General features: G+C 34.3%; 1 protein-coding gene across 1 annotated transcript in view; it reads right to left on the bottom strand.

The window, feature by feature from the left end:
- bche (butyrylcholinesterase) overlaps positions 1-15,451 on the bottom strand; it is a 33,582-nt gene extending 18,131 nt beyond the window's left edge. Inside the window, exons 1-2 of the mRNA XM_002931564.5 lie at positions 15,287-15,451; positions 9,239-10,764 (exon numbers count right to left, since the gene is read on the bottom strand). Coding sequence (XP_002931610.1) covers positions 9,239-10,755 — 1,517 coding nt within the window. The 5' untranslated portion in view covers positions 10,756-10,764; positions 15,287-15,451. The remainder of the gene's footprint in view (positions 1-9,238; positions 10,765-15,286) is intronic.
- Positions 15,452-22,856: the final 7,405 nt, after the last annotated feature.

Genomic DNA, 22,856 nt, shown 5'->3' with positions numbered 1-22,856 from the left:
TTAGTACAAGTTGATCCAGGGACTGGTCCGATTGCCATCTTGGAGTCAAGAAGGAATTTTTTCCCCTCTGCGGCAAATTAGAGAGGCTTCAGATGGGGTTTTTTGCCTTCCTCTGGATCAACTAGCAGTTAGGCAGGTTATATATAGACATTATGGTTGAACGTGATGGATGTACGTCTTTTTTCAACCTAACTTAATATGTTAATATGTATTACTGGTGATGTTGCTCATAGCAGCCAATCAGATGCTTTGCTTTGGTTTTCTAACTGTTGAAATCTAATTGCTGATTGGTTGCCCTGGGCAACATCACCTGTAATGCTTCACTCCACTTTTTACACAACATGATAAATATACCCCTACTTGTATTGTTTTGTGTTAAGTATTAATTATATCTTAGTTGGAATGAAGCACACAATACTGTTTTATTATTACATGAATTTTTAAAAATTTGAATTAATTGCTTATAATGGAATGTATGGGAGATGGTCTTCCTGTAATTCGGAATTTTCTGGATAACAGATCCCATACCTGTACTTCTAATTAATATTTGCATTAGTGATGGTAAATATTCTTATTGCTATTGCATTTTTGCAAGTACATTTCTAAAGTCACAGCTAAAAATAAATTCTTCTTTACTCTTGTAGAATATATGTATAACAGAGGTCACATTTGGCCATATGTTCTTGGCATCAGAATATACTTGGATTACATTGGATCATGTTGTTACTGGATAATCACTCATGGGAGACCCAGCAGTTCTGCTCTATGCCAAGATAATAAATCTTTGGAAAAAGGATCAAATACTTATTTATTGGCAGATGATTAGATTGTTAAAGAACAAACTTGAGAACTAATTTTCCAAATGTTCAGATTGTAGGTACCTGATATATTTATATATATAATACGCTAGCATATATTTGGGAAATGATTTTATGCATATCAGTTTGTGTGTTTATGTGCTAGATAAGGAACGGGAAGTTTTCCTGTAGATTACATTTCCTTCCTATATTTTACAGATGGAGAATAGATTTATAAGCTGCCAACAAGATCAGTTACAAGATGAAGAAATATGACCAAATCATGAGCAACATGGCAGGCCCATAGCATGTCACAGTTAGGGTCTATCGATGTAAAAGATTACAAATAGAAACAAACATTATATATATTTAAGAATAAATCAAAGTAAAGTTATCTTAAAAATCCGTATTATCTTTAATAAACAGAATATGCTGGTGTTTTATAGTAATAAAAGTCTAGAAATAGATCAAAGAGCATGTGTATTTCATTTTACGCCACAAAAGCATAAAATTTGGCATAAAATAAATCACACATTTATACACAGCAAGGCTTAAACTAACACTGAGCTTTCCTTTGGCATAAACGCTGGATGTCAAAGACCTGGGTGCACTATTTATAAAAGTCCTTATGCAGAAAAACTAACTAGTAAGAACTAACTAGTTTATTAGATTTGTGCAGTTTGTTTTTTTACTTTATTTTGACTTATATTATTCACCTTCAACTGCTGTGCTAAAAGTGGAGCAAGAAACTTGTATTTCAGTGTCGGTTTTTATACAGCTATATAATTATTCCCTAACAGTTTCATGTACATTCAGTAATTTCAAAGCAAGCAATTCTAATTTTTCACTGATTTCTTTCTTTTCCCTGATCACACATACATTTTATAATACATTTTACTTGATGGTATGAAAGCTAGCATAAATCCATGTTAGTGGTAAACCAATCCTATTGGGTTTTTTTAATGTTTATATATTTGTGGCACTTCAAATTATGGGAAAACCACTTTATCTGGGAAACCCAGGACCCAAGAATTCTGCATAATGGATCCTACACCAACAAGAAATAATAGCAGGCACTGACAAGTCACACAGACAGGAATTAAAAAATAAAAAGTAGCTCTTATTTCAAACTAATGTAGAATTCCAATTACCCAGGAAGTGAAAGAGGAGGATAATGAATGCATAGTAATTAGTCAATATGCTAAAAAGGCAAGTTCCAAATAATCTTGGTTATTCATAGTAACAAATTACATCAACATCTGCATTTAAAACTATTGGTTGTCTTATGTTTAAGGTAAAGAATTGTTTTATCTAATTCTTACTCAGCATAGTTAAAGGCTGCCCCTCCTGCATCCCATACTTTTTACTATACAAAATAAGAATGGGGTTAAATGGATCTTTATCTTAATAGCTAGCAATTAATATATGTTTGATTAAATGTACTATATATTTTATATATATATAAATTGTGTATGGCTATCCTAAAAAGATGTGACCCCAAATGGTGTCACAAGCAACAGGATAATGACAATAATTTAGAACTTGAGCCTGCATTGTTATACTTTGTTTTGCAAAGCTAGACCCTCTCTGACACTATTAGCTACTAGATTGGTTGTTAATATGTATGACCAAAATGGTAAAAGCCAGCACGCTGCGTTACTCAAGTTTCCATCCTACTGTCATCGTGCTGCTTTCCTTCAGTTGATTAGTGTCTTGGCAACACTGTACAAGGAAAAACATAACATTTCTTTTTTCAGACAGTGTGAGTGGTGTAAGTTACTTTGTGGTTTGTTGGAATGAGATCCATTTGGGTACTGGCCATACATTTTTTTCCCCTGAATTTCTGAATTTATTTCAACCTTGTTCTTTCTTCCATGCCTTATTAAGTAAGATTGATACTGCAGTTATAACAAAATCTTAAATAAAAGCAACTACAATCAAAGATTTAGGAAGCAGGATAATATCCCCTTTAACTAGACTATATATATAAACTCTAAAGGGCAAAGCAATATTATGTCTACTTTCAGCTTTAATAGTTTGCACACTGTAAACACTGTATATATATATATATATATATATATATATATATATATATATAGCATGAAATAATCCATGGCCGGCACACCCTTAAAATTCAAAAAAAAAATTTTTATTGAAAACTCATTGTTTAAAAACCAACGTTTCGGTCCTCATTAGGACCTTTATCAAGGATAAAACAACGGTGTATCATCTCACATATAAATACCCTTGCAATCTAAACAGAGTGAAAAAGGTGCCCAATCCCCATTTCCAAACCATTATGTAATTAGCCAATGCTGTTACGTGTGCAGAAATTCAAACGGGCCAATGCTTGGCCTATATCAGTGCATATAGAATATGACACAATATGTCATATTCTATATGCACTGATATAGGCAGTTATATAGCAGTTATGATTACTGTGATATTGTCACTAATAAACATGTATATAATCTCATGGGCATATATACCATGGTGGGCCAAAGTGCAAAAAAATAAATCCCCCAAAAGCACCAGATCCATTCCTGGCAAAAAATAATATGCTCATCACAATTAATTATACTAATCTTTCTATATTTATGTTTGTGTATCCTTCTTATTCTGTGTTTTTACTGTTTATTTTAGCAAGGAAGTATCACAATAAGGAATAAGAGAAGACAAACATATATAATATGAGGCTGTAGATAGTTGATACATACATGCATAATGCATTAAATACAATTATATGTTTTAAGCAGTGATGAGCAAACTTTTTCGCCTGGTTTCAATGTAAAAAAAAAAAAATGCCCATAGGCTGCCCAGATAGAGCCCCAACATCAGAGGGACCCTGAAGTACATATATTATATGAAAATAGACAGAAACTACTACAATGGCCAGTTTAATACATGTAATGAATGAAATATACAATGAATGTCTCTGGTTATAGGAAGAAAGTATGTATACAAACATCCAGAAATTATGGTGCTAAATATGCTTTAGGAATGCAGTAAACAAAATAAAAGAAGAAAACAAAATCCTAACACTGCAAGTAGCACCCGATAAATCAGAAGTTCCTAGGTGCCAGGGTCACCGTTTTGCAAATTTTTTAGCAGTTTTGCAAATTTTTCGGTGAAACGAAATGGGACAGATTCGTTCGTTACTATTTGTATATCATGGTCAACCAAAAGTTTGTTTGGTGGGTCTGGTCTATTTGCATATTTGTATGACTACTGAAACTGTTATTTAGAATGTTATGTTATGTAATGTTATGTTTGTGTACTTTCTTATAGTTCAACATAAGTACGGACACAAAGTAAATTTTAAGCAAGACGTTCTAATTTTCTTAATAATTTCCCTTTTCTCTGTAATAATAAAACAGTACAATGTACTTGATGGTAACTAACCTATCTGAATCCAAACTGGTGGCTAAACATTCCTATTGGGTTTGTTGTTTAAATGATTTTTAGCAGATTTAAGATATTGAGATCCAAATGCCTTTATTACTGTCTTTTGGAGCGTTTTGGATTACTGGTTTCTGTGTAATAGATTGCATAGTTTTAATTAAAGGATGGGGCTTACTTATAAAGCAGAACATAGATAGAGATAGAGTTGCCACCCATCCAGTTTTGAACTGCACATCACAGTTTTGTCTGATTTAAAACTTTTTGTCCAGTTACAAACTGGAAAACTGGACAGAAATTCAAGCAATTGTGTCTAAGTGATGCAATAACCCCACTGTAGAATTATAATTCCACCTGACACCATTGTGCCTTTCCCTGATGTCATCCCACCCCCAGCATCAATGCCCCACCCCAATGCCATCAGCCCTGCCCCCTTTGCTTGGGTTTAGCCACTGACAAAGGTGGGAACCCTAGGCCTCTGTATTATAGGCTCTGGGTACAGCAGATAATAAACAAGTAGATATTTAGAAGACTTACTGTAATTTATAAAATACATAAACTTAATTTTTATATCCCTCTGAACTTTTTTGATTCATATAAAAAGTTTTCTCTACTATAATTTTTATTGGAAAACACAAAAAGTAAATTAACTGCATTTCAAGGGGGAATTATTAGTTTGTAATTGCAGCAAAATATTTTGAAATGATCAAAGAAGGAATTGCCCTACAGGTATGATTATGATATCTAGTTATGGAGGGGAAAAGCCCATGCACAGTTAATTATAGAACACTGAACACTGTGTTTTCTGTTGTAATATAATAATCGTAGTTTCCTCATACTAATTCTAACCTTCTTAGAATTTTCATTTATTTTTATCATTGGTGGGTGGTAATTACTAATTATGAACTTAAAAATAATTAGTGCTTTCCATCTGTACTTACATTGATGTGTAAATCATAACTCATTATTTTAGTAATGAAATGTGAAAGTATTCATTAAAAAATCTACAGTAGAAAATGTCAGCAGAAAAAGAAGCATAGACCTCTTTCAGATGACTCCTTTTGCATAACTCTGCCAATTATACCTACAACTCACTTATTTCACTACACTGACGCCTCATTCTCCTTGTCACTACTATTTGTAATATTTGTCCTAAATATTTCTCATGTACTCTTCTATTACCAAATTCTTGCTGTTCCCATATTAAAAGGACAATTTATATTAAATAAGGCTATAATTGTTTTCACTGATTGGCCAATTATGAAAATCATGTTGTCTGTATAGCTCCTGTAAGCTCCACTAGGGTTTTTTAGATTGCCAGATTCCAAATTAGGTTTGTTAATTAACAATAATTTTAAAAAAAGAATTACGAATGAGGTAGAGAGTTAGGATCATATGTAAGAAATATGCTGCACATTAAATGCAAGAAACAAAGGTTGTCCAGGTGCAGTAACCCATAGCAACCAATCAGATGCTTGCTTTTAAACAAGTCACAGGTAAATGCTACCTGTTCATTGGCTGCTATAGGTGACTACTAGACCTGTAAAGTTGTGTACCATAAATACAGAACCCCAAATTAGTTACTTTAGGGCACAAAGATACATGTCATAAGGATTCCATATGTTTAGCAAATGATTCCAGCATGTATTTTCATTTATTATTGTAATGACCCCCTGTTTGTTCTATTTATTTATTGTTCTGCTGTACAGCACTGCATATATAATCAGTGCTATACAAATAAAGATAAACATATATGTCTATGCTGAGATTAAAAACTGGCATTTCAAATACACAAGGCCAAACAGCCCCCACACCCCCAGCAGGCCCAATGTAATACATATGTCAGTTTTAGGAGCTCTCTATGCAAAAACCTGAACTTTTCCACCTGTTACTGATCCATGTGCATCAGCCAGTGCTCTTTTCATGAACTAATATTAAAAGAAATAACAGGAAGATAGGGCATTTTGACCACAGTCGTTTACTACTATATGGAAGCAATGCACCCAATGCCATTACCCTAAATCTTCAGGACCAAACAGAGTTACTTAATCCTGGAATACCCAAATTACAAAAATATCCCTTCTATATCACATTATCCCTGGCAGTGCTTTACCATATTACACATACCTGACATTTCGGCATATCATATACCTGTACTCAGCTGCAAGTTTTTATTTCCAATTATACACAGAGCCCAGATGCTTCTTACAGGAATATAATCTTAGCAAGGTAATCATGTCATTTAGACTCACTGTCACATAAAGCTTGCAATACTGTGTGCATTAGCAATAATTGCACAGTCAAACCTTGGTTTGTCTGTACTATAAAAGTGAATAATGAGGAAATACATTATTATACACACTAGTAAAGAAGAGTAAATCAGACTGTATGAGTCAAAATTCGGACAAATCTCAATGATAAGAATATAGCATTTTCAATTACTGTAAGAGAAGGAGTGACTGGACATGACTAAATAAATCATTCACATCCATTATGACAAAAAATAATACTTCTGACTTTTAGCAACGTGTTTAATATTAACTATTACTTCTGCATTAATATGTAAAACTTGTCCTAAATGCTTATTATGTGCCATTTTTATTATATTTATTTAAAAGCCCAGCCTTATTTATTTTCAAGTCTTATTTATGCTAACTTAAAATAGGTGAAATTTCAGACACGATGGAAAAAAATGGAATAGTCTACCTATAAAAAACATTGAATACAAATTTTAGTAGAAAGTTTGATCACCTTTAAAAAAAAAAAAGCTGCAACATTAATTATACAGGTTTAAAACCTGTTATACAAAATGTTTGGGACCTGGGGTTTTCTGGATAAAGGGTCTATTGGATCACCATACTTTGTCAGCTAAAAGTCATTTAAACATTAAACAAACCTGATACAATAGTTTTGCCGCCGATATTGATTGATGCAATTCAGGATTAAGTACAAAGTAATGTTTTTTTATTATTATTATAGAGGAAAAGAAAACATATAGTTATTTGGTTAAAATGGAGTCTGTAAGAGATGGTCTTCCCATAATTTGAAGCTTTAAGGATAAGGGGTAAGGAAAGGGAATCCTGCACCTGTACTAAATATGTAGCATTAAAAATAAGCCCCAGTGTTACAAATAGTTGCTTTATTTACATTTCTTTAATGGATCACCAAAAACCAGGAGTCAACCTGAATAAAAATTATTTATATGCTCTATAAGGTGAAAGGATTGGTGGCCCCATCTGACATCATCAGTAACCAACAGTCAATGGAATTTAATGGCAAAGAATATATCATTCACATTGCTCAGGTCTTCATATTGTGCCCATGTAGCAGCAAACTGTTGCTTCGCTGTCATACAGCTATTATTTTTTTTCTCTCAGTATTCCACTTTATCATCATCTTCAATATTATTGTATACATTTATCCTCCAGGTTATTTTTATTCATTTTTAAAATGTTAAATGTTTTGAAAACAATTCCTTTTCATAAAGAAAGAGGGCTTTATTGCCTATGAAAGTTAACAAGTAGATTGGCTTGTAAACCTTTATGCCCTTTGAAAATTCTATAAACCTTAACAACCACTTCCCAAGTCTTGACAAAGCAGTGATAATTATACTTGTGCTTATACTTATACTTATGCTGTACATATGTATTCTTTTGGTGCAAATAAGAGGAAATGCTAAAAAAAAACCCTCAAAAAATAAAACTCAATAAAATCAGTTTGGTTTTTATAGAGCATTTTCTTTCTACCTTATTTCTACCTTTAATGAACACGCAACATAATGCTTACTGTTGACTTTGTTATTTTTAGTTTTCCAGTACACCAGGGGGTTATGGTTCAAGGCATTTGTGTATACATCAGTAAAAAAACAAGAAATAAATCATAGAACTTATGCATTTTAAAAACAAAAAGTAAATCATTTTGTCAGACTGGTGATCCATTTAAAATATACAAATACTTAGAATATGGCAAATATATTAAACGATATTCTTCGCAAGTAGAAAAAACATATATTGACTTCCTGTAAAAAAATATGCAGTTGTGGAATTATAATCAAGATACACATTGGTGGGTTGTTTTCTTCATTTAGAACAGTTGCTGCTTTTACCAATATTAGTTGATTGGCGATGGAAAGATAAAGAAACAAACTATAAAGGCACGAGTTATAAGATTTTCTTCTGTAGTCCAATATTCACAAGTTTGTTTGGAATACTGAAACAGGCATATAGTCATTAGGCTTACCAACAAAAACCTTTAATGAGGGTCAATAAAAGAAAAACTAACACTTAGGGGCACATTTACTAATCCACAAACGGACCAAAATCGTCCGAATGCGTTTTTTTCCTAATGATCGGTATTTTTTGCGACTTTTTCGTCGCCGTCGCGAAAAAATCGGATTGGTTTTTCCGCCGTTTACAATTGCTCAATACAATAAAGTCGTGACGGCGATGAAAAAATCGCGCAAAATATTAAAAAAAACGTGACGGCGACGAAAAAGTCACAAAATTTTTGTTTCCAATCCCATTTTTTCCCATTCGGGATTTGGATTCGTGGCTTAGTAAATGTGCCCCTTAGGGAATGATTTATCAATGTTAAAATTCACATTTTTTTCACAATTTGAGTTCTTATGCGCTAAAACTCCCAATATTTGAATTGTGGTTTAAAAAACAATAATGGTGCAAAAACCAAGCTACATTTTTTAAATCGAGGTTTTCAAGTTTTTACTAGAGTTTGAGGTATTCAGGTTTTTTTATCCAAACAAGTTTTTCATATTAATAGATTTTCATATTAATAGAGTTTATTCGAATTAGAAAGAAACTCTCCAATTCGCAAACTTGAAAATTGATAATAAAAAAAAAAGCCCAATAAACGATACAACTCTAAACACTGCCATTGCAATATGAATCCTAATCCAAGGTCATTGTTGGTAGAGGTCAGTAAAAAGTGTAGGTTATTAAAAGTCTTTTAAAAATTATGTATGCAAATTAATATTCATTCTTATCAAACTAATGAAATGTTTGATAGGTAAAAACAAAACAACTTACCCTGTTTTCGCAAAATTTGCCCAGTATCTCATTAAAGTGCGGCTCAGAGTTTCCTCTGCCTTGGTATAATTAAGTCTTCTGTACATTGGTATTCCAAATACAAATTCAATTTCATAACCGTGCATAACACCCATCCACCCAGGCCAGGTTAGTTTTGAAGATCTGTGATGGAAGTAGTATAAATAAGCGTTGTTACCAAGTTCAGAATTCCATTTTGTGAATTCCAACAATGGGCATATAAAATTGTAATCTCCAACAATATCATCCATGGCATCCCGATTATGAGATGGATTCTGTTCATCTTCCCAGTTTGTATAATGAAAAAGGACGGAATCTATTGCAAGTTCTGTTGCCTTTGGAAATGCCAATTTGACACTTTTGTGAAACTGTGTTCTGTTTATAAAGCTCTCATGATCTTTACTAAATCCGGGTAGTCCATATACTAAGAAATATGAGCCCTCATCTTTATTAACTCCAGTTAAAATTTGTGTTTTCTTTTTTAATTGACCAAGTTGCATTAATATTTCTGGCATTTCTATAAGAAAATCTCCATCAACAGTAGGAGGAAAATTAACTTCTATGACTGATCTGTGTGGAAGAACTGAAACAGCTTTTTCAAATATTTCTTCAGGACTCTTATTTCGAAGGCAAGCAATTATTTCTGTTTCATTCCTATAAAAACAGTTTAGAAGATTGGCTAATGTCAAAGCTCTATTGCTGGCTTCAGCTTTGGTTATAACAGCCCAAGGAGCATTAGCTGTTGCACTTTGCATAATAGCTCTTGTGAAAAATCCATGACTTTTTGGAGAAAGCATATGGTAACTGACAGAGGCTCCCCCAGCACTTTCTCCAAAAATGGTTATACTCTTGGGATTCCCACCAAATGCTGCAATATTCTCGTAAACCCACTGAAGAGCCAATCTCTGGTCAAAGAGACCAACATTTCCTGGGGCTTCATTATTTCCTGGAAAAGCTAAAAATCCTAGTGCACCTAATCTATAGTTCATTGACACTACAATAACACGTTCAGTTCTGGCCAGAAACTTCCCATCATACAAATCAAGAGATGACGTCCCTGTTTCAAAAGAGCCCCCATAAATCCAAACCATAACACTAGCATTTCTTGGCTTTGGAGTTGGGATCCATATATTAAGGTAGAGGCAATCTTCGCTTAGTTGAGTGTTTGGATTCCACATTTCAGCTCCAGAAAAACCAGGAAATATTTGATCGACGGTTTGATAGCATGAGTTTCCATATTGTGAGGCATTCCATATCTCTGACCATGGTTTGTGTGGCACAGGCTTTTTAAATCTTAAATCCCCAATCGGTGGCTCTGCATATGGTATTCCAAGAAACGCTGTGATAATCCCAGAGAACACGGAAATCTGCACCCCTGTTACTTTTCCATATTTGGTATCGACAATATCTGTCTCACCATTGCAGTTCACACAACATATACAAACTACTGTGAAGCAAATAGTGAAAATTGTCTTTAGAGAGGTCAGTTTGTAGAACATCCCTGTTAACTGGAAACACAAATTAGTTTGACAGCAGTTTAATATTTATAGATAATCAGGTATGTGATTGTCAAATAATATTTCCTTTTTACAAAGCAGCAAATAAATAAATGTATAATATGCTGTACTTATCTGTCAATATAGGACTGGAATAGTTAAATATAGAGTTTAATTTGAATTATCACAGCCCACTTTGTTTAATGTATATTTTGGAAAACTTACTGTATCTCTTACATGAGCACATAAAGATATTTGACCCTTGGTATGCTAATAGCCTTTACAATAGAGGGTTTTCTCTATTTTTTCTCTATTTTTTTTTCTCTTATGTACAGAAGGGTAGATAGTATGACTGATGTGTGTCATAATTGACTTACACTATTGTGACAAAATCAGACAGATATTGCAAGATCTTTAATTTTTCTGCTGATTCAAATGCCCTGACTGCCGTCAGTACCCCCCAACCTTATATATTTAGAAGGGGTAGTTCACCTTAATGTGAACTTTTAGTAAGATATAGACATTGCTATTCAGAGATAATGTGCAATTTGGTCTTCATTTTTTATTTTATGCGTTTTTTTAGTTATTTAGCTTCTCTTCAGCAACTCTCCAGTTTGTTCAGCAGCTCTTATATACCCTAGCAACCAGGCAGTGCTTGGAATGAGAGAAAGGAATATGAATAGGATAGAGGCTAAATAGTTTTTTTTGGCTGCTGGGGTCATTTGAATGCTGGATAAATTCAAAAACTAAAATAAATAATGAAGACCAATTGAAAAGTTGCTGGGAATAGGACATACTATAACATACTAAGGGGTAATATAATAACAATTGCAAGCTATTTTTAAAATCACATTTTTGCCAATGTTTAGTGCTTAATAATGGCATAAATGATAGCTCAAAAAAATAATGACTTTTTCATTGACAAGATTTTTTTTACAAACACTGCTCACTGGCGCACGCTAAATAATTTGCAATCACTATACTATAGCAAGAAAGGCAAAGGGTTCACTAAAGGTGTTTTACATTCTTCCATTTCCTATATTACATTCCCCCATAAAAGTTAACTTAAAGATGAATCACCCCGTTAATACTCATGTATAGTGCAATGTATTGTATATCAGTTTGTTCCAACGGAAAATACGTATTAAACACAGATGCCAGGAAAATGTTTGCAGTAGGCAGCACAGTGTTACAGTGTAATTAACAGCCTTTAAGCAAGATCCTGATGCATTCTTGCAAGGCGTATTTCTGACATGTTATTGCTATGTCATATAGTATTTATAGTTTTGTATAGATAACTGTTCCAGTTGCTATAGGATAGAGTGAATTGCTTAGTCTATTTCAATGACTTTAACAAATATTCACATATTTTGTCTGACATTCTACACATGTTCTGTATGTTTCGTTATCAGAAATCTGCACTAAATTATTTTATATGCAGAAATTACGTAGCTGCTATTAATTTTTATATTGTGGTTAGAACAGCTACAAACCATGATGCTGACATATCCAGTGCCATTCACTTCAGGAAAATAACACCAAACAAATTACAGGTATGAGATCTGTTATCCGGAAGCCCATTATCCAGAAAGCTCTGAATTACATGAAGCCATCTCCATAAACTCTATTTTAATCAAATAATTCAAAAGTTGAAAAACATATTTCCTGTAATTATATAACAGTACCTTGCACTTAATCCCAACTAATATATCATTATTCCTTATTGAAGGTAAAACAATCCTAATGGGTTTATTTAATGTTTAAAGCATTTTTAGTAGACTAAAGTATAGAGATCTAAATTACAGAAAGATGCTTATCTTTAAAACCCCAGGTCCCAAGCATTCTGGAAAACATGCTCCATACCTGTATTTAAAATTGCATTGATGGATTTTCTGAACAAATATGAAAATTACTTTTCTGATTTCCTTTAGCTTTCATGATAATATATGAAGTTTTATACTGCTAATATCATGATTTGCATCACCATTTGCAGTGTTGACTGGCCAGCTGGCTGCTAGAGGGTTAGGTTTCTGATGAAGGAATCTTCTCTTGACTGTTTTCTCACTCTGTCAGCCGGCTTATTCTAATGACCTAATAAGGAGTTATAACAGTGGCTTCGTGGGTAGCCAGCCAGCCCCACTGGGGTTGTAAATGTTGCAAATCAGGATATTAATCAAATTGCACATGTCATTAAAACTAAAGAAAATAAAGAAATTACAATGTAATTTAGATATGTGATAAGGAGTGCCTGCGGAGCAAGTTTAATTTGGGTTGTTTAGTTCCCCTTTATGTGGAAAAGCTAAAGGTGGAAAACTATGCAGCCTTTTGTTGTTTAAAGCTTTTTGAAAAGCAGTTAGATTTCTGTGGTGAATTTAGGAAGCACATAGTATTTGGAAAATATGGGGGAGATTTATCAATCCACGAACGCTCCGAATGCATCCGAATGAGCTTTTTTCGTAATGATTGTTATTTTTGCATCAATTTTGTCGCCGTCGCGACTTTTTCGTATCTTGCGTGAATTTTTTGCCGCTGGCGAAACTCTTTCGTACTTTGCGACAAATTTGTATTGTCGCTCCGAGTACGAAAGTTTCGGATTCATTCAATCTTCGGAATCGTGACTTTCCTTGGGCCAGGTTGGAGCGGCAGAGTGCCATTGAGTCCTATGGGAGGCTTCCAAAATCATGCACAGAAGGATCAAAGTTGGAAAGGTTTTCCCACCGTTTACGATCGTTCAATATGAAAAAGTCGCGGTGGCGACGAAAAATTTGTGCAAGATACGAAAAAGTCGCGACGGCTACAAAAAAGTCGCTATCCTCAGAAATTATCGTATCCAATACGAATTTTTCCCATTCGGAATTCGAATTTGTGTCTTAATAAATCTGCCCCTATGTGTCCCTTCATAATAGTGAACTGCAGCCAATCAGCATTCACTCTCATTACTCTAGAATGACTAGGCAGATCCCTGCTAACTTGCAATTCTTATGGGGTACTAGAAGAAAAGGAAATATTCCTCATTTTCCTCTAGTGTGATTTCTTTCTAGCTCCAAGGAATTTCCTCTTACCTCTGTACTCAAAATGATCTTGTTTAATAGCTGCTCAGCCTTGGAATTGGACTTGGATCTGATACATTCATATTACTGCTCCTTTTTCACAGACGGATACATAGACAGATACATATCTGTCATAGATAAGCAAAGTGTAAAAGTGATACACTTTGGCATCTAACACTTGTTCCATGTGTTATTATCCTAATATGACCTTTCATAACTGATGCATTTATCCTTATTTGATTGTATGAATAACTGTACTTAGTAGGAGAATATTTGTTTTCTTCATATTGCATCTTATATCAGCATTTATTAAGCTAAACAACTGAAAAAGAAGCCTGTTCTAATCATGTGGTGTATCGTTCATAACAACTGATCTTGTGTTACATGTTACATGTTTGTTTTACGTATTTAATTCCCTGGCTAATAAAGGTAATCACATTCTTGTATTTATATCCGCAAAATTGTATAACATTTAAACAAATCCTCCAAAGTAAAATGTTGATAAAAATGTAAATAAATTCCACTTATTTGAGGTCATTTTTAATAAATCTGTGTAAGAAAAAATTCTACAGTGCGACAGCCAAAATAAATACTAGCTCTTTCCCTTTTGTGTACATGTTATAATCAGACAATAATATATGTATGTACAATAATATATATACAAATGTGATTGATATAGATATGATTGATTTTGATTTCTGGCTATAATATGGCCATATCAATTTTCCCCTTTTTCTTACAACTAAAGCAGATATGTTCTGTATATGAATGCAAGTGATTAAAGTGATTGGACCATAATTGTTATGCCACTAAACAAAAACAAAATTAAAACATTATAGAACTAAACGATGATGCTTTTAAATATAACGGAACCTTGGTAACAAACTACAAGATGAGTCTTGTTGTTTTCAATTTATGGTTAGAATCTAAAATCCTAAACACAAAAGGGAATTTTGTAATGAAAAAGAGTGAAACAGAGAGGACAAAGTGTAATGCAGTTTTAGTTGCACTGGGATTTATTAAAAAAGTCTAAAAGTATGTTTAAAGTTATCCCTGCAAACTGCATTCATGTGTATGTGACCTGAATTTGTATATTAGTTTCATAGTTGCTCTAAAGCAATTCAACATTTTACAATTCTATAACATAAAGAAATGGATTCTATAAATAAATGCGTTACCAAATAGTTTAGATGCCTTTCAAAAATGAACTAGAAAGGCAACATTTAATCAGAAAATGTGATTTTGCATTATGTTTAAATAGTATACATGCAAACACATGCAGTTACAAACCCAAAATAGCATCTATATATAGCAACACGTTACCTTCTGCAAGTTAGTGACTTATGGCAAAAAGCTGACTTTAAATGAAACACAATAAGGCAAGGGGTTTGAATGCACTTCTTGCCCCAATGTAACAGCAGAAAGCACAAATTGGCAGAGAATAAAAGCTCAGTCACAAAAAGCAGAGTGAGATTAACACTTACCCGTGTCAATGTTAAAAAGTTTTAAACAGCAAGGATCTTAAGTAGTTCAGTGAGTGCTGCACATCTGCTGTTTTAGTTCAGTAAATTGGATAGTCCTGACATTAATAGAAACTGCCTCTGAATTAAAGCTCGCGAGACTTGGCAGCAGCAGCAACTTGATCTGGAAGCAGGCGATCTTTAGCATCTGACATCTGCTCTCTGCATAAAACTTCATTTTAAAGTTGTCATTAGAGTTTCTTCAAACTTTCCAAAAGGCTGTTTGTATGTACATTGCTAGTCTGGGAAGTCACCCATTGTCATCGCTTACAGAAGGGAACATTAGAGATATGTTGATCTAGCCCTGTTTTATGCAAATATGATATTGTCACAGGAGGAAAAGAAATCACTGCTGTAGGATACACAAGGGGCTCTGTTATAATGACCATAATGGGGTGCATTTAGCCAAGGACAGAGTGTAGATTCATAAATAATCTGACGCGCTGAAAATTGAATACACTATGAAATCACAGAAAACATTTATAAAGGACATTATCAAATGTCTGTTTAGAAAAAACATGCAGAGAAACCTTTATGTAAATACAGGGCTATGTATTAAAGTTTATTTGACACTAGTGAGTAAAGGAAAGTCATTTGTATTGTTAGCAAATTTTTAAATGGTTATTTTTAGAATCCTTAAATTCTTCTCAGCTTTTATATTGGGTTCACTGAAACCAGCAGCCAAAAAGCTATTGCTCTGTAAGGCTGCAATTTTGTTGTTACTCACACTTAGGGGCACATTTACTAAGACACGAATCTGAACCGAATTGGAAAAATTCCGATTTGAAAACGAACATTTTGCGACTTTTTCGTTACCAATACGCGAATACCAATACCAATTGCGCGAAAAAACGCGAGTTTTTCGTAGCCATTCCGAAAGTTGCGCAAAATCTGCCAATTTTTTCGTAGCGTTAAAACTTGCGCGAAAAGTTGCGCCTTTTTCGTAGCGTTAAAACTTGCGCGAAAAGTTGCGCCTTTTTCGTAGCGTTAAAACTTAAAAGGTGCGACGTTTTGCGCAAGTTTTAACGCTACGAAAAATCGCCAGATTTTGCGCAACTTTCGGAATGGCTACGAAAAACTCGAGTTTTTTCGCACAAATCGTATTAGTAACGAAAAAGTCGCGACAATTTTCCGAAAAAATCGCAAAATACCGATCATTACGAAAAAAACGCAATCGGACGCATTCGACCCGTTCGTGGGTTAGTAAATGTGCCCCTTAGTCTTTCAAGCCCTTTCCTACTCATATCTAAGTCTCTCATTCAAGCCACTGCTTGGTTGCTAGGACATGGCACCCTAGCAACCAGATAGCTGCTGAAATTCCAAACTGAAGAGCTTCTGAACAAAAAGCTAAGTAATTCAAAAATCACAAAAAATTAAGTCACATTGCAAAGTGCTTGAACAAACTTCAAACTGGCAGGTTTTTTCAAGAAACAGGCGCCGTGTGTCCACAAAAGTACACGTGGCAAACAAATTGTATTTTTTTTTCTGTACGTCATTTTTTATTTTTTTTTTTAAAGCTACAGGTTTTTTTTTACATGCAACATTTTCGCCAATTTTTTTCGGCAAAGCAAGCAGGACAAATTCGCACATCACTAACCTTAGTGCTATTTTTAAGCTGGTAAAGAATAAATTAAGGGCCACTAGGCACATATGCAAACTGCGCCCCAACAACTGTAATTGCACTTCCACTTAAGATGGTATGATAACAAATGGAGACAGATTCAGGTATTTAACATTTCATCATATATATTTTTTTTTGTAAATTTGAACCAGTGCTGTAAAGCCTATCAGATTATTTGAGCCATTTGCTTTTTGCTTAATAAAAGACATTTAAAAGCTCATTAATGACTGGTTATTGAATATTTATTAGTAAATTATGCCACTTAAGCTTATTGTAACAGCTTTCCAAATATTAATCACATTATAGGAGTAACCCAGTTGCTCACTGAATAGTAATACTCTACTGCAGAGTGCGCTGCACTAAGCACCAACTTAGAAAACATCTTAAATAACAACTTAGGTTGTAAACTCTACCACGTAAGGCACTGATGTAAAATATGAACAATCTTTGTATAACGCTGCAGAAAGATTTTAGTGCTATATACAGTAAATAAAGGTTAAATTTACTGGTTTACTAAAGCATAAATTAATGTGAAAAATGCTTTCCCAATTTTCTTGAACTAAAACTCCCAGCAATGCTTAAGTTGTTGGTGGTATTTGAGAGTTATAGTTTGACATTTAGAAGGCAGCAGTTTTTCCATTAGTTGCAGTCAGTTTCCATTGGCACATCTCCTCCTGTATTGTTTTTTTTTTAAACAGAGACATACAAGCTACTCAGTATAGAAGCAAGTAAAATGGGGAGGAAGTATTTTCAGCTAAACATGGTTCTCTGAAATATACAGAATACTGGTTCTGAAATGTAATATGAGGTGCACAATCATATGGATACTCAGCAATATGGAATCATACTGGCATAGCATACTGTATATCAATAGTTAGGAAGCAGAACCACAAATCTCATATAGTGTTATCTAACATTAATAAGGGTGTTCACTGTAGGGGAACAACTGAAAGTCCCCAATACTATATAGATATCATAACCATAACAATTTATTGCATACATTACAGCACAATATGTTTCAACCCAATTGATATAGAGTTCTTCATCAGGGAACATGCAAAAAATATAGCAGGTCCTATGTTTTTCATTTCTTTATTGTTTTGCTTAATTCTCCATCTAGCTTGTCAGCATTTGCAGAATCCCATCTTTGGGTAATACCATTTAGTATATCTTTATTTAAATACAGCACAGTGGAAATGATTAGCCCTTCACTACCGTAATTAGTAGTAGTAGTCGTTGGATTAATAATAATAAAGTGTGTACCTCCTACTCATTCTATTTTGTTCTATTCCACTTTAATGGAAGACCATAAAAAGCCATGATAATAGCTTTTCTCAATTATCCTAAATATATATTTATGGGACAATAAAACCATAAACTTTCAGGAGTGCTATTTAGGCAGTCACAAAGATTTTCCAGTTGCTGGCAGAATGCTTCTTATGAAAGACTGACAGCTATAAATGTAAGAAAGAATTTGGATATATTGTTGCAGAGGTCAAGACTTGTGACCTGTTCTGTGTAGACGACTCCACTCAGCTTTCTCCACTCTGTCTCTTCTCACTGATCTCCCACACATCATCCCAGACACAGAGTTATATGGGACATGGAGTAAAAACCCACATACAGCATATGGGACAGAAGTAACAGGCAAATGGAAATTATATCCTGCCTAGTTAATGGAAAAATCCAGTTTTAACAGAGGGATAGTAGGGGAAAGGGAGAGAATTTTTTTTCTATGAACCCAGGCATCTGTGGAGTGCTACTGATCTGATTATATATATATTTATATTTAAAAACAACAACAAGAGATCCTCTGCACTCACCCATTATCAATATATAGAACATTAAGACATTCGGTGCATTTAAGCTACTAAGAAATGCCCTTCCCTTTAAGCAAAACAGGGATTGTTTGTCCATATATTGCAATATACTTCAAGCTGGCCAACTGCGTCAAAGTCATCCCTTTTGACCAGTTCCTACACTGACTTATGCGATTCATTAAGAATTCTACTGCTTCAATATACATTTAGCCAAGGGACTAAGTTTTACCTGCAACTTACTTGCTTTCAAGGTTAAAACCCCCATATGGTTGCCCTTTTATTGGCTCCACTGGGATCACCTGACTGTAGCTGGGAAGGGTGGGAGCTACAACAAGGAGCTGGCCACTGCTCCTGTATAAGCTATAGCAAAAAAAGGGAAAGTTGTGCTCAACCACTAAATTTTAAACCATTAGGCGGGGGTGCAATGAGGTTGTGACCACGAAATACATAGAAACAACAACAAGAGATCCTCTGCACTCACCCATTATCAATATATAGAACATTAAGACATTCGGTGCATTTAAGCTACTAAGAAATGCCCTTCCCTTTAAGCAAAACAGGGATTGTTTGTCCATATATTGCAATATACTTCAAGCTGGCCAACTGCGTCAAAGTCATCCCTTTTGACCAGTTCCTACACTGACTTATGCGATTCATTAAGAATTCTACTGCTTCAATATACATTTAGCCAAGGGACTAAGTTTTACCTGCAACTTACTTGCTTTCAAGGTTAAAACCCCCATATGGTTGCCCTTTTATTGGCTCCACTGGGATCACCTGACTGTAGCTGGGAAGGGTGGGAGCTACAACAAGGAGCTGGCCACTGCTCCTGTATAAGCTATAGCAAAAAAAGGGAAAGTTGTGCTCAACCACTAAATTTTAAACCATTAGGCGGGGGTGCAATGAGGTTGTGACCACGAAATACATAGAAACAACAACAAGAGATCCTCTGCACTCACCCATTATCAATATATAGAACATTAAGACATTCGGTGCATTTAAGCTACTAAGAAATGCCCTTCCCTTTAAGCAAAACAGGGATTTATATTTATATTTAGAAACCTTTCAAAATGAGCGTTTAAAAATTAAAAAATGCTAAGTCATCATGCCCACATCAACATTCCTAAATCTTTATCCCCCACTCTTTGCTTAGTTTCATTTTCTTGGCAACAGTGTCTCCTACAGGATGTAGGTATGGTGACATTTTTTTGCTTAAATATGATCCCAATACCCACTATTGTAAGATACAGAAAACTCATGAACTGTGATAAGAGTTGGTTGGAGGTTAACATCTTTGAGTAGGTTTGTAGGATCTTTGGAAAACTACAACATATCAAGGGCAGAAACAGCAAGGGAAGAGGTCTGAATATGGGAGATTGGATATGTGCCAGTTTTAACAGCTCAGTCCGCAGTCACGGATTCTTACTGAAAAGTCCCTCATTTCTCTTTGATCTCCTGCATTGAACGTTTAAAAAGATACAATGTTTCTCAAACTTAATTAAATAAGTAGCTTTTGGCAGAGAGCCCAGAAAACTTACCAAGCTACAGATGAAGCTACTTTTGTTTGTGTGTTTAACACAGAATAACTAAACTCATTTGACTCACTTATCCCATTTAACTCAGAAATTTGCATCATAGAATCCTGTCTAATTAAGGAGTTGCCTTGTGTAAAAATGGTGTTCTTTGAAAGGTTAATTGTGTTAAATGAGTTTACATGACTTAAGATAACAGTTTCTTCAGTTTATCTTTAGTGATGAGTGAATCTGTCATGTTTTGCTTCACCGTAAAATTCTCAAAACGTTAAGAAAATTTGTGAAATGGCAAAAAATCAGCGAAACACATTTGTCATGCAACTTTTTTGTTTCCCACGTCTTTTATTGACGTGACAGTGCCCATTTTGATGCAACAGGCCTATTTTGGCACAACCGCGCACAATTTGACATGACCACAACTTTTTTTGACGCCAATGCCGAAATTCGCTACGAATCCATGCCTGGCAAAAAAATTTGCTCTTCACTATTTATGAAGTCATGATGCATTTAACATACAAATCAAAGGGGCTTCATCTGTATAGCTGCACTTAGATACAGTACAATTGTAACTAATACGCTTAACAGGTCTCTTGGAGAAACTAAGACTTGCAGCTTAAAGGGCAATTTCACTATTTTAGCAAAACTGTAATAACACATAAAACAAGACATGAAAATGTGAGTGGAAGTGAGGGGGTGTGGTCACAAAAATGGGCGTTGTCACTAAATTTTCAGCATGCTACTCGCAGCATTTCTTTTGCTCCCTCTTTAGACTTTTCAAATGTTGGGAGGTATGGAACAGTAACATGATTTTGATTAAAACCAGGATAGCTCTCTGAACAATGTCTGAAAGTCACCCACAAAGAACTAATTTATAACCTAGACCTTGATAACCCAATTCATTTTATAACGTATATTACATTATTATACAGTATTTTAATTAGTTATCGCTGTGATACATAATAGGCTGATTATTACTTTGCATTTGTTACATTTATATTGTATTCAACTTCATGTAAAATGACAATTTTAACTCAATACAAATGTAAGTTCCAAAAATACAAAAAAAAAAACAAAAGACAAAAGACAAAAGTCTTATAAAACTCTTCAGGCAAATGATTGCCCTGTACAATTCACTTTCATGTCTCAGGAATGCGCTTTTACATGCACCCTCTTACAACTATTTATCCTTTCTGCCTCCTCCATCAGTTCTAATCATTCGGATCTCCTACCTCTGTTTTCAGATTTCCTTCACTGGTTGTCAGCCTCTATCTGCTTCAGCTGTTTATCTTCCTCCATAGGTTTCTAGCCTTCCTCCATGGGAGGGGAGATCAGCTATTTTTAGTTAAACCAATGGGATAAGACTTGTCAAAAATGTAGTGATGATAGTAGCTAGCTTCAATACTGCAGTCATATTACTAAAAAAAACTATTTTCTCAGGAAGCAAGTTCAGGCATTTTTGCAGCTATAGTAATACATTAAAGGCACACACTTATATTCTGATTCAGAAGCTGAGCAGTTGTGGGTTTTCATTAGTTCTTTTTGTTAAGAGTTTTGTTAGGGCCATACTTTGCACACAGTGCTATTTATAAAACAAGTCCCAAATAAATATTAATGTACCATAAACTGTTTGGTTTCATGGTGGCATAGTAAGAATCTGACTGTTACAGTATAGTATTATGTATAAGCTACTTAGAAAGATAGAAAACACAAAAGGTACATTTCTTTAAATGACTTATGCTTAGGATAGGGCAATTGACATCAGTTTGTATTTCTTCAGCTTGGTGCAGCTGGAAGATAGATTAATTCTGTCAGAAATGGAATATCTGATGCATATCTGTAAGCACTAGCGAGCCATAAAGACAGATACTGTATTTTGCATATGATGATATTGTAAAACAAATCTCTGCTGCATGATTCATTTTGTAGACTAATAATACCACCCAGTGTGTGAAATATAAGTGGGATATTTAGAAAGATACATCATGTCAGAGACAGTAAAGTCTATCCTCCCCCTCACTGGAATGGTGAGAAATCTCATCATACTTCAAGCACTAAATTAAAATATCATATTACTGTACATCAGAGAAAATTCTATGTAATTTGCGACTCCTAGAACAGAATTATATGTTCAGTTTAAAAAGAATATGGTACAGAAGAAAGACAGCAGTCCCCTTACGTTACTCACCCAATATTCCAGCTGTGCAAAATGCATGGGAAATGTTGATCTTCATACTGTGTTGTGGTCATTATCTCGCACAAAGTGCTCTTTGGAACATTTCTGCAAATAGCAGTTTTAAAAACCTAAAATTCATGTACTATAAAGTAATATTCCATAGAAGATTGCAATTTTGAAATATAGTACAGTCATACTGTATGTTGATAGTAGACATTACTGATCCCCACTATTAAGTCCCTGGCGGTGATTTTTTTTCCCCCATAAAAGCTGTTATTTTCATCCTTTGACAAAAGTAAGGTTGCAGTTTTATGACCTACAGTAAATGCAAATGCAAAAGTTGAATTTAAATAGTTCTGTGAAGGATTTTTATGCCCACCAGCTTGCT

Source organism: Xenopus tropicalis, chromosome 5 (assembly GCF_000004195.4).
Source record: "Xenopus tropicalis strain Nigerian chromosome 5, UCB_Xtro_10.0, whole genome shotgun sequence".
Lineage (NCBI taxonomy): Eukaryota > Metazoa > Chordata > Amphibia > Anura > Pipidae > Xenopus > Xenopus tropicalis.
Note: the sequence above shows the minus strand (reverse complement) of the source record. Positions and strands in the feature narration are given on the sequence as shown.